The 14,933-nt window shown below is 46.6% G+C and overlaps 1 protein-coding gene across 2 annotated transcripts in view; it reads right to left on the reverse strand.

Moving 5' to 3' along the window:
• Positions 1–6,980: 6,980 nt before the first annotated feature.
• The window catches only part of NLRX1 (NLR family member X1), an 85,494-nt gene continuing 77,541 nt past the window's right edge, over positions 6,981–14,933 (reverse strand). For both annotated transcript variants that reach the window (XM_088443805.1, XM_088443806.1), the window contains exon 8: positions 6,981–7,541. In XM_088443805.1, coding sequence (XP_088299931.1) covers positions 7,235–7,541 — 307 coding nt within the window. In that variant the 3' untranslated portion in view covers positions 6,981–7,234. The remainder of the gene's footprint in view (positions 7,542–14,933) is intronic.

Consider the following 14,933-nt stretch of genomic DNA (forward strand, 5'->3'; position numbering starts at 1 on the left):
AGCACCACTGACATCTATGGTTCTTGCTAGAGCTACGAGCTCTGATCAGTCACACAGCTCCTCAGTCACTTCAGCGTAGGCTCCTCCCCCAGCTGTCTGTCCTCCGTTATGGCTGTGAAGCCTGGGCTGGCCAGGGAATGCTGGGAGCATCAGTCTCTCCCAGCAGTGTGTGGCCCATGTGACTGTCAGCTGTGCAGGGGCGCCCCTGGGAGGCATCTTCGGACTTCATAGCAAACAGACTCCATGCCCCTGCATCCTCCTGTATGCAAGCCCAGGCTGCATCAAGCATGCACAGGTAAGATTTTTTGCAGGGCAGTGGGAAAGCGTGGGATTGCATATACATTGCGGGGCAACGGGAGCTCCCATCTTACTTGAGGAAATGAGGAGGGTAGGCAAGCATGATGAAGGAGGCACCGAGAGGGTGTGAGCGGGTACTAATTTTCCGGGCTTGCTGGATAGGCATGGCGGGGGTCTGGCTCCACCCCCCTCCCTCACAGCAGCCCAGCACACGTTGCTGTGTGCTGGGCTGCAGTGGGAGACTGCTTGCGGCTGCTGAGCAGTATCGGCAGCAGTCTCCTATGCCTGTTGGGGGGAGCGATCACACTGATCGCACCTCCTCTAGCTTTGCATCGGGTTGAGGGGCTTACAGTATCCCCCACTACAGCACGCAGCGCCGGTACACGGCGCTGCAAAAATCTTTTCTTTTTTATTCTAAGGGGGCCTGACCACACCTTACGCGATTAGGCCACGTCCCTTCCCCAGACCCAAAACGCAGCATCCCTGTGTGCATTTATGCAATGTATGGGAGTTTTATGAACCAAACTCACTTTTGCAAAATCGCTCCTATTTGGACTGACCCCTTAGCGTGGTAATGGAAAAGGAATATTTTTATTTTATTCAGCTTAAGTAAAAGCTGGTTCACTAGAACAAAGGTTCCCTACCGTGGTCCTCAAGGCTCCCCAACAGTTCAGGTTTTAGAGATATCCATGGTTGAGCACAGGTGGTTAAATCAAATTGGCTGAGGTACTAATTAAGTCACCTGTGCTCAACCATGGATATCTCTAAAACCTGAACTGTTGGGGAGCCTTGAGGACCGCGTTTGGGAACCTCTGCACTAGAATGATTTAAGTCAGTCCCAAATTTTTGGCTACGCAAAAAGGTAACAGTCTGATTAGAAGACTACAGCTGTGTATTTTTATGTCCTAACTCTGCCAGGTGGAAGTCAGGTAATATAACCTAAATTGCTAATTTAGGTTACATTACCGATATGAGATTGCTAATTGTAACTATTATTGGGCTGGATGATTGGAGAAAGGGAAACTTTACTTTTTATATAGAGTCAAAGGGGAATAAACGTTTGAGTGTAATTTTTTTTATTGTTTTATTTTGTTATTATTATTATTATTATTACTATCCTTCTTTTATATGGAGCCACAGTAGTTAAATTGAAACCTGCATTTCAAAACAAGCTGCAGGCTTGTCAAACCCTTAAAATAAATAACGATGAATCAGAAAATAAAATATCAATGAAACGGACAATATAATGATGTGCTATACAATACAATATAATGAACAGGCTACTGTATATAATGAGCAAAAAAGTGTGTGGGTGTGTGCGTCTCTCTGTTTTTCCTTCATGCACGGACACAGTTTTGTACCTAGCAACACCAAATTTGGAATGGTGGTGTAGTTTGACCAGGATTAGGTTTTTGCGTAGGTTTGAACTTTGCCAGGGCCACACACTGTCATACAATCCCATAAAACCAGGACACTCTTAAATTAAACAGGTTCTGGAGCTGAGAGGCTGGCTTCATACACACACTGTCGCAATCTCATCTAGGGATGGACATCGGAAGCCGATTGTTAGCAGCCATCGATGTTTCTGATTCGATTTAAGTATTTTTCAGCGAATACCGGAAATTCAATGGTTGCCAGCCAGCATATGCAGCTTTCCGATGGCCATCTGATGGCTGGCTGTGGGGGGTGAGCACATACTGCTGCTCTGCTTACACAGAGCAGCGGGTGAGCGGCAGTAGAATAAAAGCTGTGCGCATCTATTCTCTGTATAGGGGAAGCCTGGGGGCAGCCCATCATCTCAGAGAGTGCTGGGCATGCCCCTGCAGTGACGTGGGCAGGGGTGCTGTGAGCTCCACCCCCTTTTCGACTCGCAAGTATAACCATCGCAATGGTTATACTATTTATTGGTGGTGTTGCGATGGCTAGTTGCCATCGCATCGCTGGATTTGATGGCTGAAGCCCGGCAACCATTCAATGCCCATCCCTGCTCTCATCTCTTCCTAGCAGGCTCAATGAGCAGCTCGGCACTCAATTCATTCAGACTGTGGTAGACAGAATAATCAATCCACAATATTTGATTCTGGCAAAGCTTAACATATGGAGATTACAAATAACAAGGGAGTGATTGCAGCCACACAGTGCCAGTGCGGGCGGGCCCCCTTCTGTCTGGGAACAGGAATCCAGCCCTGATAGACAGTGATTTCAGGGGGTGATTCAGCTGCAGACGCAGTGACAGGAATCATGCAGACTCCTGATTATCGGGAATTTGCCCATACGCTGGACCTGTATTAGGCATGTGCAGTATGGTTCTGCGATCCCGCATGCAGTCCGGCAGCAGATTGTTAGTGATTGACAGTCTGCTGCCATTTCTGGGTTGGCTGAGGGTGACGATGGCTTCCGTTTCACAAGGAGAGGACAGGAGATTTCCTAGCCTTTTTACACATCTGCGGCGGCCAGTTTGCGTGACCCCATGGTCACTCAGCCAGCTGAAAGGGATTGCAAATGATCCGATGCTGCGTCCTTGGAAGCCGCTCGGATCATTAATGCATACAGGAGGGGTGACGCCACCTGCATTACCATATTACAGAAGCTTTTGTGCTACAAAAGGGGAAAGACCCTAAAAGACTGGCTAGTCCATAATGACATTTCACGACAAATAACATACTTTTTATCCAGAAAACCGGGCTGCTATCGTTGCACAGGCTGCACCACTTGCAGCTATATGGAACCTGGAAACTATGTAGTCCATCCACATTCTGGGAAACATATTCCCATAAAACATATACTCACCTGTCTGAGTAAATATGTTGTGTATATATGATCAGATGTCCGTGCAGCCTTGTTTACATCTGCAAAACCACACGGCTATTCCGCAAAAGAATGGCCCAACATCGCACTGCTATCAGACAAGCGCCGACCAGACAGTTGCTCGGCACTTCAAGGAGGCTCGCCATTCATTAGCAACCCTTAGATACAAAGTGATCGACCATGTGCCACTATCCAAGAGAAGTGGAGACAGAGAGAGACGATTACTTCAGTTAGAAACCAGATGGATTCACAACATGAACACCATGGCCTCAATGTTTTTTGTGACTTTTTTCTGTATCAGAAGATCCCCCAACAGAGGGAGTTCTTTGCCTTACGGCTCCCATAGCGCAATTTTTTCCATATCATCAGACTATTTTGATTTTTGGTGGCGCCTTTCCGATACACTGTGCAAATGTCCAAACAGATGGGTGAACTCCCATAGGCAGTGGGGCGGAAATTGCTACACCCTCAGGGCCTCACTATTGTACCCATCAGGTGTGTATACATTTTACAGTCACACCGTACTGGTTATGCCCAAACTCGGCCGAATTTGGCAGCCAAGCAGTGCTGGGCCCTATCAGTATTAGGATGGGTGACCTCCTAAGAAGATAGGCTACTGTAATAGCGGGTGACACACTAAGGATGGTGACATGGGTGGTGGCATCTATGGACATACAGCACACAAAGAATTTGGTTTGTTCTGATTTTATACACTTCATGCTTTTCAGGTCTTGAAGCCATTTTGACGAGTGCCCTGATTATTTTTTCTTATATATTCACCTGACTTGTCAAGTATACTGTCTAAGTGTGATGCGTTCTACACTTCATTCTTGATTCTAGCATTTTTTTTTTTATATTTCTTTTATGCACCTTTTCTTGTATGTCATATTTGGGTGTGGAGTTTATATGTTCTCCGTATTTTTTATATTTTTTCTCTTTTCAGTTTTTCATGTTATGCACATTGGGGGTCATTCAGACCCACTCGCGAGCAGCAGTACGCTCGCAAGTGGGTCGATGTTCCCCACTGCGCATGCGCACGACGGAGGGAGCTCCGTCGTGCGCATGCGCGAGACCCGGCGAGCGACGGGGTTTCCATCACTCGGGGTCTCGCACCAAAGGGGGCGTGCTGTCGATGTTGATTGACAGCACGCCCCCTTTGGTGGGTGTGCCTGCCAGACGGAGGCGTTCCCATGGGAACGCCTACCGTCTGAAGCTGGCCCCACTGACATCACTAGTGATGTCAGTGGGAGTGATTTTGGCTCTGATAGAGCCAAAATCACTCCTGGTCTTGCGGCTGGGAATCCCGACCGCAGGGTTTCCCTCGCAAGTCCGATGGTCGCGATGGTCAAGACCATCGCGACCATCTTTTTGCACGCTCGTATATGCTGTGGGTGGTGACCCACAGCTATACGAGCGTCCAGGAGGATGCTCCATTTTAATGAAGGAGGGCCCTGATTCAGAGCGAGCGCTCTGGTCAGAGCGTCCGGCTCTGAATCAGGGCCATTGTTCCTTGAGATCACGATCTTTAGATTCCTGCACTACTGTCATTTGAACCAGAACACTAGGGTGCAGATCACTATATATTATGCTCATACTATTGCCTGTATTACATTTTCACCTATTCCCAGCATGACCACTGGGGGTACTGTGATTGACTACACAGCGCTCGGTCCCATAGCACAGCGCTGAGTGTGACGCCATCACGCTGGTGGCATCATCGCGCATGCGCCGGGCTCCACGATGGACACGCTGAAGACGTCAGACCCGCAGCTCCTAACGTGAGACATGGGGAACCAGCACCTATCAATGCAGATCTGCTGGTATATATGTATGTTCACTTGTTTTTTCTTTAGTGTTCTTGATAAAGGTCTATGTGACCGAAATGTTGGACAAGATTTGACACAGTTGTCAGAATTAATCTTTTCTTACAGACCCGTGAGTGCCGCCATCACATTTTTTAGATAAATAGATAGAGATATATATATATATATATATATATACAGTGCTCGAAGTGTGCCGGTATGCAAGGCACTTCGTTCAATCACTAGAATTTTTTTTTACTGGTTCAGTTTGCGGAGGCCATGGCTTGAGTGCCAAGCAGTAAAGCTGCATGCAGAGTGACCTACACAGCCATGCTCTGGAGCCCTGCTGTGCCCCTGCCCCATGCTGGAAGGCAGAGCTGGAATAATTACCACTAGGCAACCATTCCAGTGCTCAGGGCACCTATAGACTAAAAGCTAGTGTCCCCCGGGTCGCAAGTGTAGGGCAGACCGCAGTGAGTAGCGTTCTGCACTACACAGTTTACAAACACACAGAATTCGGCGGCGGCTGTGTTTGTTATAGCATCCAATGAGAGTCAGACAGACTCTCGTTGGCTGCTACGTCGTCTACGGAGGGAGCCGGCAGGAGTTCACTCATGAGCTCCTGCTCCCCCCCGCAGCGGGTGATGGGAGAGACGTCATCATGACGTCTCTCCCATCCCATAGCGCAGAGCGAGAGCGGACCCGGAGGAGCGGACAGCGGTGGTCGTTGGCAGGGTCAGGGATCAGGTAAGTAGCGTTTTTGTGTGTGTGTAAGGGGGCACAGAGACTGGAACAGCATGGGGGGGCGCAACTGGGAGCATTGTATAGGGGAGGCGCTACTGGGGGCACTTTATGGGGATGGTGGCCGCTGCTGGGGGCACTGTATAGGGGGAGGCGCTACTGGGGGCACTGTATTGGGAGGGTGGCCGCTACTGGGGGGCACTGAATGGGGGGGGCTACTACTGGGGGCAGTGCATAGGGGGGATTACTACTGGGGGCACTGCATAGGGGGATTACTACTGGGGGCACTGCATAGGGGGATTACTACTGGGGGCACTGCATAGAGGGGATTACTACTGGGGCACTGCATAGGGGGACCACTACTGGGAGCACTGCATAGGGGGGCCCAAAGCATATTCTTGCACCTGGGCCCAAAATTCTCTAGTTCCGCCACTGCGCTATTCAGTACTTAGCTGGTTGTATTTAGAAAACGGATTACAACCAGCTGCAGCACTGAAACATACAGCTGCTCTTCCTAGTCACCTTAATGGGGTGATAACTAGGAAAGAAGAAAAAAGAACTCCCAAGTGGTGGAAACTATAGTAACACAGAGGTTCCCAAACTTGGTCCAGGCATCCTAACAGTCCAGGTTTTAGGGATATCCATTGTTAAGCACAGATGGTTAAATCAAAAGATAGGTACTAATTAAGGACCTGATTCAGTAAGGATCGCTATTGCGATTGCAATAGTGATTGCTCACGTAGTTCAATTGCGATATTCATTGCGTTCGTAATGCTGCCGCATGACAAAATAAGGACGCCCACTTTACGTTACACACATCTGTAATGTTTAGCAAGACTGCAAAAGCATTGGTATAATCGAGTACCATCACAGCCTCACGCTCACTTTCACAAGGTCAGTCCTTACTCAGAAATTGCTAACTTCAGTGCACGCTATCAGGCCTCAGGCTGCATAGGGCATTGCCGTGGATAATTTATGCACACCCCTGCAACGGCATACAAACGCCCTGGCACGCCTGCGTTTCGCCGTCCACCACCCCGTCACCACCCCCCAAACGGCAATTAGTCTGCAATGGGTCTGCCTAGTCACTGCATTCACAGTCCCGATCGCAGTGGCCAGTTCGCATATGCAGTACTCAACAATTGGACGATTGCGTATTAGCAACTGCGATCCAAGCTGAATCAAGACACCTGTGCCCAAGTATGGTTATTATTAAAACCTGGACCGTTATGGTGCCTTGAGGACAGAGCTTGTGAACCTCTGGTGTAACACAATCAAAGAATAAAACATTCTGTTATACAGTACACCGAAGAATTACACAGAATATAATAGTACGTTACACAAAGGGGTTTATTTTTAATTTATGCTACTGAAATCCAAAACTGGTAATAAACACTGCACCGCTGAGAGGATCAAGGGCAATATCTATAGCAATTTTATTTTTTAGGTATAATAAAAGGAGATAAGTACAGATGACAGATAATAGTGCACATACAACTTATACATTCTCACCTTTACTTACAGGTGACTATTGTTCTGTGTAATCTATATTTTCAGCAAAACACTGAATGTGCCACAACATACTCTCAGAGCTTTCCTTGTTGAATGCTGCTCAGCATACGTTTGACTTCAGTCTCCACACGGAGAATTCGCACTTTGCGCCACAGATTCTGGGTCAGTGCCCGGCTACTTTGCAGATCCCGTAAAAGCAGAGTCAGGTGAGCGCTCATTCGTGCATGGTCCCAGCCTCCAGCATTGGCCCGCACCTCCCTCAATATCAGAGCCCAATGACGTGATGCATCTCGTCCTTCTGTGAGAGACACAAGTACTCTGACGTCTCCCAGTGTCTGCATGGCTCGGAGACCACTGTCCGACAGTTCATTAAAGTAGAGACTGCAGGAAAACAGATAGTCTGGGTATTACTTTCTGAAATGTCATTTGCACATATTGCATATAAGAATAGCACACTAAATATTGTAATTATCATGAAGTATTTTCCCATTTTCATCATCACTCAATATGGTGTTGCAATGCTAAAAAACAAAAATTCCTGTACTCAACCCGTTACAGCACTGTATCCTTGTGACACTGCATTAGATCAGACCCCATCTTATATACTTAATTAGAAACATGTACACTGAAGTGCCAAAAGTCATGGAATAGATGCCTAGTATCGTGGACAGAAGACCTTTGGAGAGATGTTGACCCATGCCACCTGGATAGCTTACCACAGCTCCCTGATATTTGTAGGTGCAGGATCTTGGGTGCTAATGGACCTCTCCGCCACATCCCATAAATGCTCAAATGGGTTCATGTCGGGCAAACATGGTGGCCACACCGTTCGTCAGAACTCTCCGGAGAGCTCCTCGAACCAATTCTGGACAACTGGTGACCGATGAAATGGTGCACTATACTGCTACAATTTTCCATCGTTGTGGGGGTACATGAAGTCCATGAAGGGCTGAAAATGGTCATCAAGCAATGCAGCATAGTGATTCCCGGTCAATTACATGTTCAGGCATACCATGCCACGTGAACTTACCCCACACCATTAAGAAACCACCACCAGCCTGCATGGTGCCTTGTTGACAACTGGGGTCATTGACCTCATGGGGTCTGCGCCACACCTGAACCCAATCATCAGCCCGAAACAACTGGGACCGCGATTCATCAGACCTTGCCCCATGTTGCCAGTTCTCCAGGGTCCAATTGGCAACTTCATAAGCCCAAGTGAGGCGCTGTGCCCGATGTCGTAGTGTTAACAGAGGCACTCTGGTGGGTCTTATGCTCCTATATCCCATGGCAGCTAAAGAATGCTAAACTGACCTACTGAATACCTCCTGCATTGGTACCTCCTGCATTGAATGTGGGTGTGATTTGAGCCAGTGTCGCTTGTCTGTTACCACGGACAATTCTGGCCAGACGCTGCTGGTCACAGTCATTCGGCACCCATGGTCGGCCACTGCGATGTCCATGGTGGGTGATTATATTTTCCATGAGGTATTCCCAGTACACAAGTGAAACAATTGTTCAAGGAATGTTAAATGTTCACACAACTTTGGAAATTAAATGCACCGTATGTCGGGCTCCTACTATTATGCCCCATTCAAACTATGATGATTAACGACGACTTGTCATTGGCAACAAAGCTGGTATTCAAACTGACTCCCGAGATGTCAGATTACAACTGATGCAGGTCTGGGCATTTCCAAGACGTCACAGTATGTTGACGCCACCTACCATTACCTTTACATACTACTATTCCATGACTTTTGGCACTTCAGTGTAATGTAGAATGCAGTCAGAAGATTATTCTGAATCTCTTAACTAAGATGTAATGCAAAGGTTCCATTACCCAGTAAACAGCTTATCTAGATGGAAGCCAAGATGAATCTGTCAATCACAGAAAAATAATTTCCAGTTTAATAAGTGGAATGTACACTAAAATAAGTGGTTCCACTTCCAGAAATGAAAATCCATTCAGAACTCACATACTGTACTGCAAATGGATTGAAAATAAAGGATCAGATAACAGACTTCATTGCCAGACATCTTTCACCATCTACATGAGAGAAAAAGGTTGCTGGGAGGAATCTCAGGGACCATTGTAATGTTTTATACATGTAAATTCTGAAAGGAAGAACCGCAATCTACAGTATATAATATAGAGAAACCTAAATGAGATATAGACGTGTCCGTTTGTGTAATTATCGATTGATGTCTTGATATTTTAAGTGCAATTTTATTAATATGGTTGTTTTTATAAGTACTGAGTGAGCAAGGTTGTGCCCTGCATTTTGTTTCATACATACAGATGTATTATAGTTGATTTGGTGAGCTGGTGTTACAGTGCCAAGGTATTCCACCACTATTGGGATTGTTCAATATAGATCATTTTCTTTCTAGCCATATATACATTTATAAAACACACACATTATAAAACATTTATCAAAAGTGATGCAAAGGAAAAAAAATGTGATTTCAATATTGTAGCAACAAGTTACAGTTTCTGATTGGTATACTATGCTTTTCTCCATAGAGTACCTCTCCTTGACTGAAGCTGGCAGCAGTAATTTCAACATAACTACAGTAATTAACTACAGACACTACTCCAAGAGTATTCTGGAAACCACAATAAATAACTAAAAAATATCAAGAGACCTCAACAATTACACAAACAAAAAGAACACACACACACACAATCACAAACTATCTATACAAACAAAACACCAAGCTATAGATACCACCCCCCAATCTACCATACTATGCACCACACAACCCTCATTACCACCAACGAACATACCACAATTGGAGACAACCTGAGACATACAATCACAACACCTGTTGCTACAGGTATCATCACGGAATCGGTATGTAATGCCGGCTGTCGGGATGCCTCCTGTCAGAATAGAGACAACGGCATCCCGATGGTTGGTATCCAGACAGGGGTCGAGTAAGTACCCTCCCCTCTCCCCCCCCCCCCCCCAATTCTCCCTTTTTGTAGCCTAACCCTCCACACCTCGCACCCTAACCCTCCCCATTAGTGCCTAAACCTAACCCCCCCAGTGGTGCCTAACCTAACCCTCCCCCTTAGTGCCTAACCCTAACCACCCCCAGAGGTGCCTACCCATAAACCTCCCCCTAGGGGTGCCTAACCCTCTCCTCCCCCAAAACCTAACCTTAACCCAGCTACGCTCCATAAATCTAACCCTCCATCCTCCCTCCCCCCCGCAGCTAACGCTAAGGGCGCCTCGGACTTACCTTGTTTGGGCTGGTGTCCTTTGGCGTTCCAGCGTCGGGTTTAAGATGGGCGTCGGTATTTCGACACCTATCTTAAGGCCCTTGTCAGGATTCCCCTGTCGGTATAACATAACTACACATCACACACCCTTCCACTAGAATAGCCAAAATCGAGAAACAAACCCTCAACGTGCCATCAACCCACTCAACTACAAAAGTACAATAGATTCCATGATAAACAATAGGTAGACCCCTAGTTTAAGAAAAACCTTCCTTTCAACATGCACCCATAAACATAACACTGCTGGGACATTTTATAGATCAAGACACATCCCACAGATCTACATTATGAAGATACCAACACCATAACCCATTATAATCATTGCTAACCATCATTTGGTTCCCAGAAATCATTAATTCATCAGGATTAAGTGGGATTTATTCCCATCAGGGAGGCTAAAGATAACCCTACTAAAAAGACTTAATCCATTCAGCATCTGTGATAGATGCCGAAAAGGCTTTCAATAAAATAAATTGGCTATTTATGTCTTAAAAGTTGGAGCACCTGGGTTCAAGTTAATTATGCCATTGTAATATTCTTTCTACAGCCAAGAACAGAGTAAATGGTGCCTTGTCTGGTTCATTTAAGATATTTAAAGGTACCAAGCTGAGGTGTCTCCTGTCCTCTCTAATATTCATCCTCTGTACGGAGGCACTGGTAAAAGTAATATAGGCTAATACTGTACCTTATATCCTATGTAACCTCCACTATGTTCAATTCACAAAATCCCTGAAACTTTGGATTTGAGTGGGGGTCCTTGGGGGTGGTCAGTTGGTTTTGCGGGTAAAGGTATGCCCTTTTGCAGACATTCAGGAGCGGCTCAGCATACCGGCCCGTGAAATATGGGTTTAATCTCAGATCAAACATTTTTTAGGGTTAGCAGATGTTTACATATTGAGTACAATTTTAAACCCCTTTTGAATTCTGGAGTGCTAAAGACCCAGTAAAACACGGTCAATCTCCCATATATATATATAAATATATTATAATGATAATTGAGAATCAGAGCTACTGTACCCCAGTTTCACTGTTGAACGGCAACAGGTACTTTATTTCATGCTCGAAGATGATCAATGGGACCATATCTTCCAGTTCATATTAGTGCCCAAAGTTATTCTGCAACTGAAACTCACTACAAGTTCTGTAACTAGATGGCACAGGAGCCCTAATGTTCTTTATAACATGTTTCCAAAACATCTGACGAGGCTGAAGTTGGCTTCTTATTCACTTCTTATTCACTTCTTATTCAAGCTCCAGCTTCTTATTCATTTCTTATTCATTTTACAGCTTCTTATTCAGAAAATGTTATATTAAAACATTTAAATAAAGTTAGATCACTAAACTAACACTATGCAAACAAAGAATTGTGTCCCTTACACAGTTTTCAATTGTTATTTTCCTGGCACAATAAGTATTTTGCATGAATAGGGCAGTAAAGCGGGCACAGGCACCACATTTTGTCATTTTGAATAAGAAGCTGTAGTTGTGCAGGGGTTAACTAGCTTCGGTCATCAAATGTTACACTTGAAACCCACAGAGGGTAGTCACATACATATGAACCATTTCCCTTGACCAACAAGGATTTTGGCATGAATAGGGCAGTAAAGCGGGCACAGGCACCACATTTTGTCATTTTGAATAAGAATCTGTAGTTGTGCAGGGGTTAACTAGCTCTGGTCATCAAATGTTACTCTTGAAACCCACAGAGGGTGGTCACATACATATGACCCATTTGCCTTGACCAGCAAGGATTTTGGCATGAAAAGGGCAGTAAAGCGGGCACAGGCACAACATATTTGTCATTTTCAGAAGATGTAGTTGTGCAGGGGTTAACTAGCTTCCATCATCAAATGTTACACTTGAAACCCACAGAGGGTGGTCACATGCATATAACCCACTTGCCATTTGCTTTGACCAAGAAGGTTTTGGGCATGAATATGGTAGTAAAGCGGGCACAGGCACCACATTTTTTTAATTTGAATAAGTAGCTGTAGTTGTGCAAGGGCTAAATATCCTTGGTCAACAAATTTGACACTTGGAACCCGCAGAGGGGGGTCAGGTACACATGACCTACCTGCCATTTGCCTTGACCAACAAGGATTTTGGCATAATTAATTTGGGCAATGGAGAAATGGTCCGGATCTCGGTACCTGCACATAAACACAAAACAACAGCCACCTACACAGCTTCACTATACTGACTTCTTTCTTTCGTGTGTACCACACACACTGGCATCACAAGGGGGTGCGGGCCGCACTGGGTGACACCAACATAGCAGAGCTGTTCTGCTATTTTGGTGTCACCCTGTCAGATGGTGTCACCGTGACGCCAGAACGCGGAGGCAGGGAGAGACTGTGGGCTGCCCCAGCAGCTGCAGGAGCGCTGGGTAAGCCAACTGTGTGCTGAGAATGGGAGGCGGGAACGTACCCAAGATCTGCACACATAAGGGGTGTGGCTTCACGAGCAAGGTCATGCCCCTTCCTGTGAAGCCACGCCCCTTCCGGGAGCGAAAACCTACGGAGCGCATGAGGATTCAGAGCGTCCGCACCAGGTGACACCAAGGTAGGTGACGCCTCTGGCCACACACACCAACCTCACTACTCATACATATACCAGCACCCTGCCAACAGCAATACAGGCTGGATGTAGTGCACTCCATATCGCCATACTACCCCTATGCTCCCCAACAATGCATCTGCACCAAAAATTTAATAATTGTTACAGGACAAGGGAATAATACAGTTACAAAGCATTACAATAATCACAAACGGGTACCTTACTACAGCCTACCTTTTAATGGGAGGCCTGATTGCAGTAGCTGAGATGACGATGTAACAAGGTTACAAACCACAATACATTCTTATCAAATCAGAACAACAGTACTACAGGGCTTACTGATCTTCTGCTGCCTCACGTCTAGTGCCTGCCTTCTAGGGGATCACTGACACTATGTAGGCCTATTGCCCACCTAACAATGGGTTAATGATGTGGATCCCAAATTAACCCTATAGGGCCTAATGCCCCTTATACCTTGTGGGACTAGTGCCCTCTCTGGCTCAGGCTTATTGTCCGCCTAACAAAGGCCGTCCCTGCTGATTAGGGCTTAACGCCCACAGTGGCAACGGGCCTGATGCCTGACAATTAAAATAGCGTGCAATAGAATGAAAATACATTGCAATTAGATTTACCAGTCCAGTAGTCTTTGGCTGAACTAATTACTATGTATTTTTTACCCGAGGTGGGCCGACTCCCACAATCTCAGTGCTTCCTGTAGTCTTCACCTTGAGCTGGCAAACTCCCACTGCCACAGCAGTCTTCACCCAGGTAGCAGTGACCAAGGTCCAGGGGCATAACTATGGTGTTTGGCACCCAGGGCAAGATGAGAAGTTGGCACCTCGCTTATTTATGGGACCTAGGCCTATTGCCCAGGGTCAATTATAGCGTTAGGAGAGCGGGCCTAATACCTGCCTATTTGTGCCACAGGCTTAAGGCCTGATGCCCCTACGTGCCTACTGCCTAACAACCTGGTGGTCTAGGGAGGGGTTAATGATGGTAAGGCCTCAAAGAGGGTCTACCTGTCCAGTGGGAGAGGCTGCAGCGAGGAGCTTCATTCGCTCTTTTACATCCCAACCACTGCAGTACTTTCCGGTCCCCAGACGCTTTCTTCTGTTGCTGGCCCATTCTGGCGAGTAGCGGCGCTGCCAGAGCTCTTCTCTATTGAGCCCGGTGTCTCCTAGCATCTTCTGCAGCCGCTGGAGCTCTTCTCTTTTGAGCCCAGTGTCTTCTGGACTCTTTAACGGCCGCTGGAGCTCTTCACCCATTTCCGCCAAATTGACTCTTCCTTCCAGAGACATCTGACGTTAGAAGCCACAGGCGTAGCCAGCCATGACGTGGCTTACAACGATTGGCTCACTGTGGCCGATTTTTATTGGCTGCCGGTGCACGCCAAGTTTGGCTCAGATTCTCAAAATTGTCACAACTGTGATTGGCTCAAATTCAAATTGTCACCCCTCTTCAATGGCCGGCGGTCCATGAGCTGCACTCAGCTAGCAGCCGGTGCCACATGTCAGCCGCTGCTGGTTCTTGACCGGCTATGAAAACAGACATACTGTCCCAGCACCGGACACTTGTGTCCTGCTGGGGATACATCTCACCGGACTGCAGGACTAAGGCGCTGGGATTAAGCACTTGGTCACAGCACTGGCAGTGACGTAACTAGGGTATATGGAGCCCAAATTTTAAAATGGAGCCCCCCCTATGTATGTGCACCAAAAAATGGGCGTGGACACTTAAAAATGGGGCATGTCAACATGACACACATCCCTTTCTCGTCACTCTGGACATTCCTTTCCATTCCATATGCACCTTAATGCAGTGCCCCTTATACAGTCCCCCCTATGCAGTGCCCCCAGTAGTGGTTCCTATTATGCAGGCCCCCAGTAGTACCCCTTATACAGTACCCCTAGTATACAATGTCCCCAGTA

The sequence above is a fragment of the Taudactylus pleione genome, unplaced genomic scaffold, assembly GCF_031769625.1.
Source record: "Taudactylus pleione unplaced genomic scaffold, aTauple2 ptg000334l, whole genome shotgun sequence".
Taxonomy (NCBI): Eukaryota; Metazoa; Chordata; class Amphibia; order Anura; family Myobatrachidae; genus Taudactylus; species Taudactylus pleione.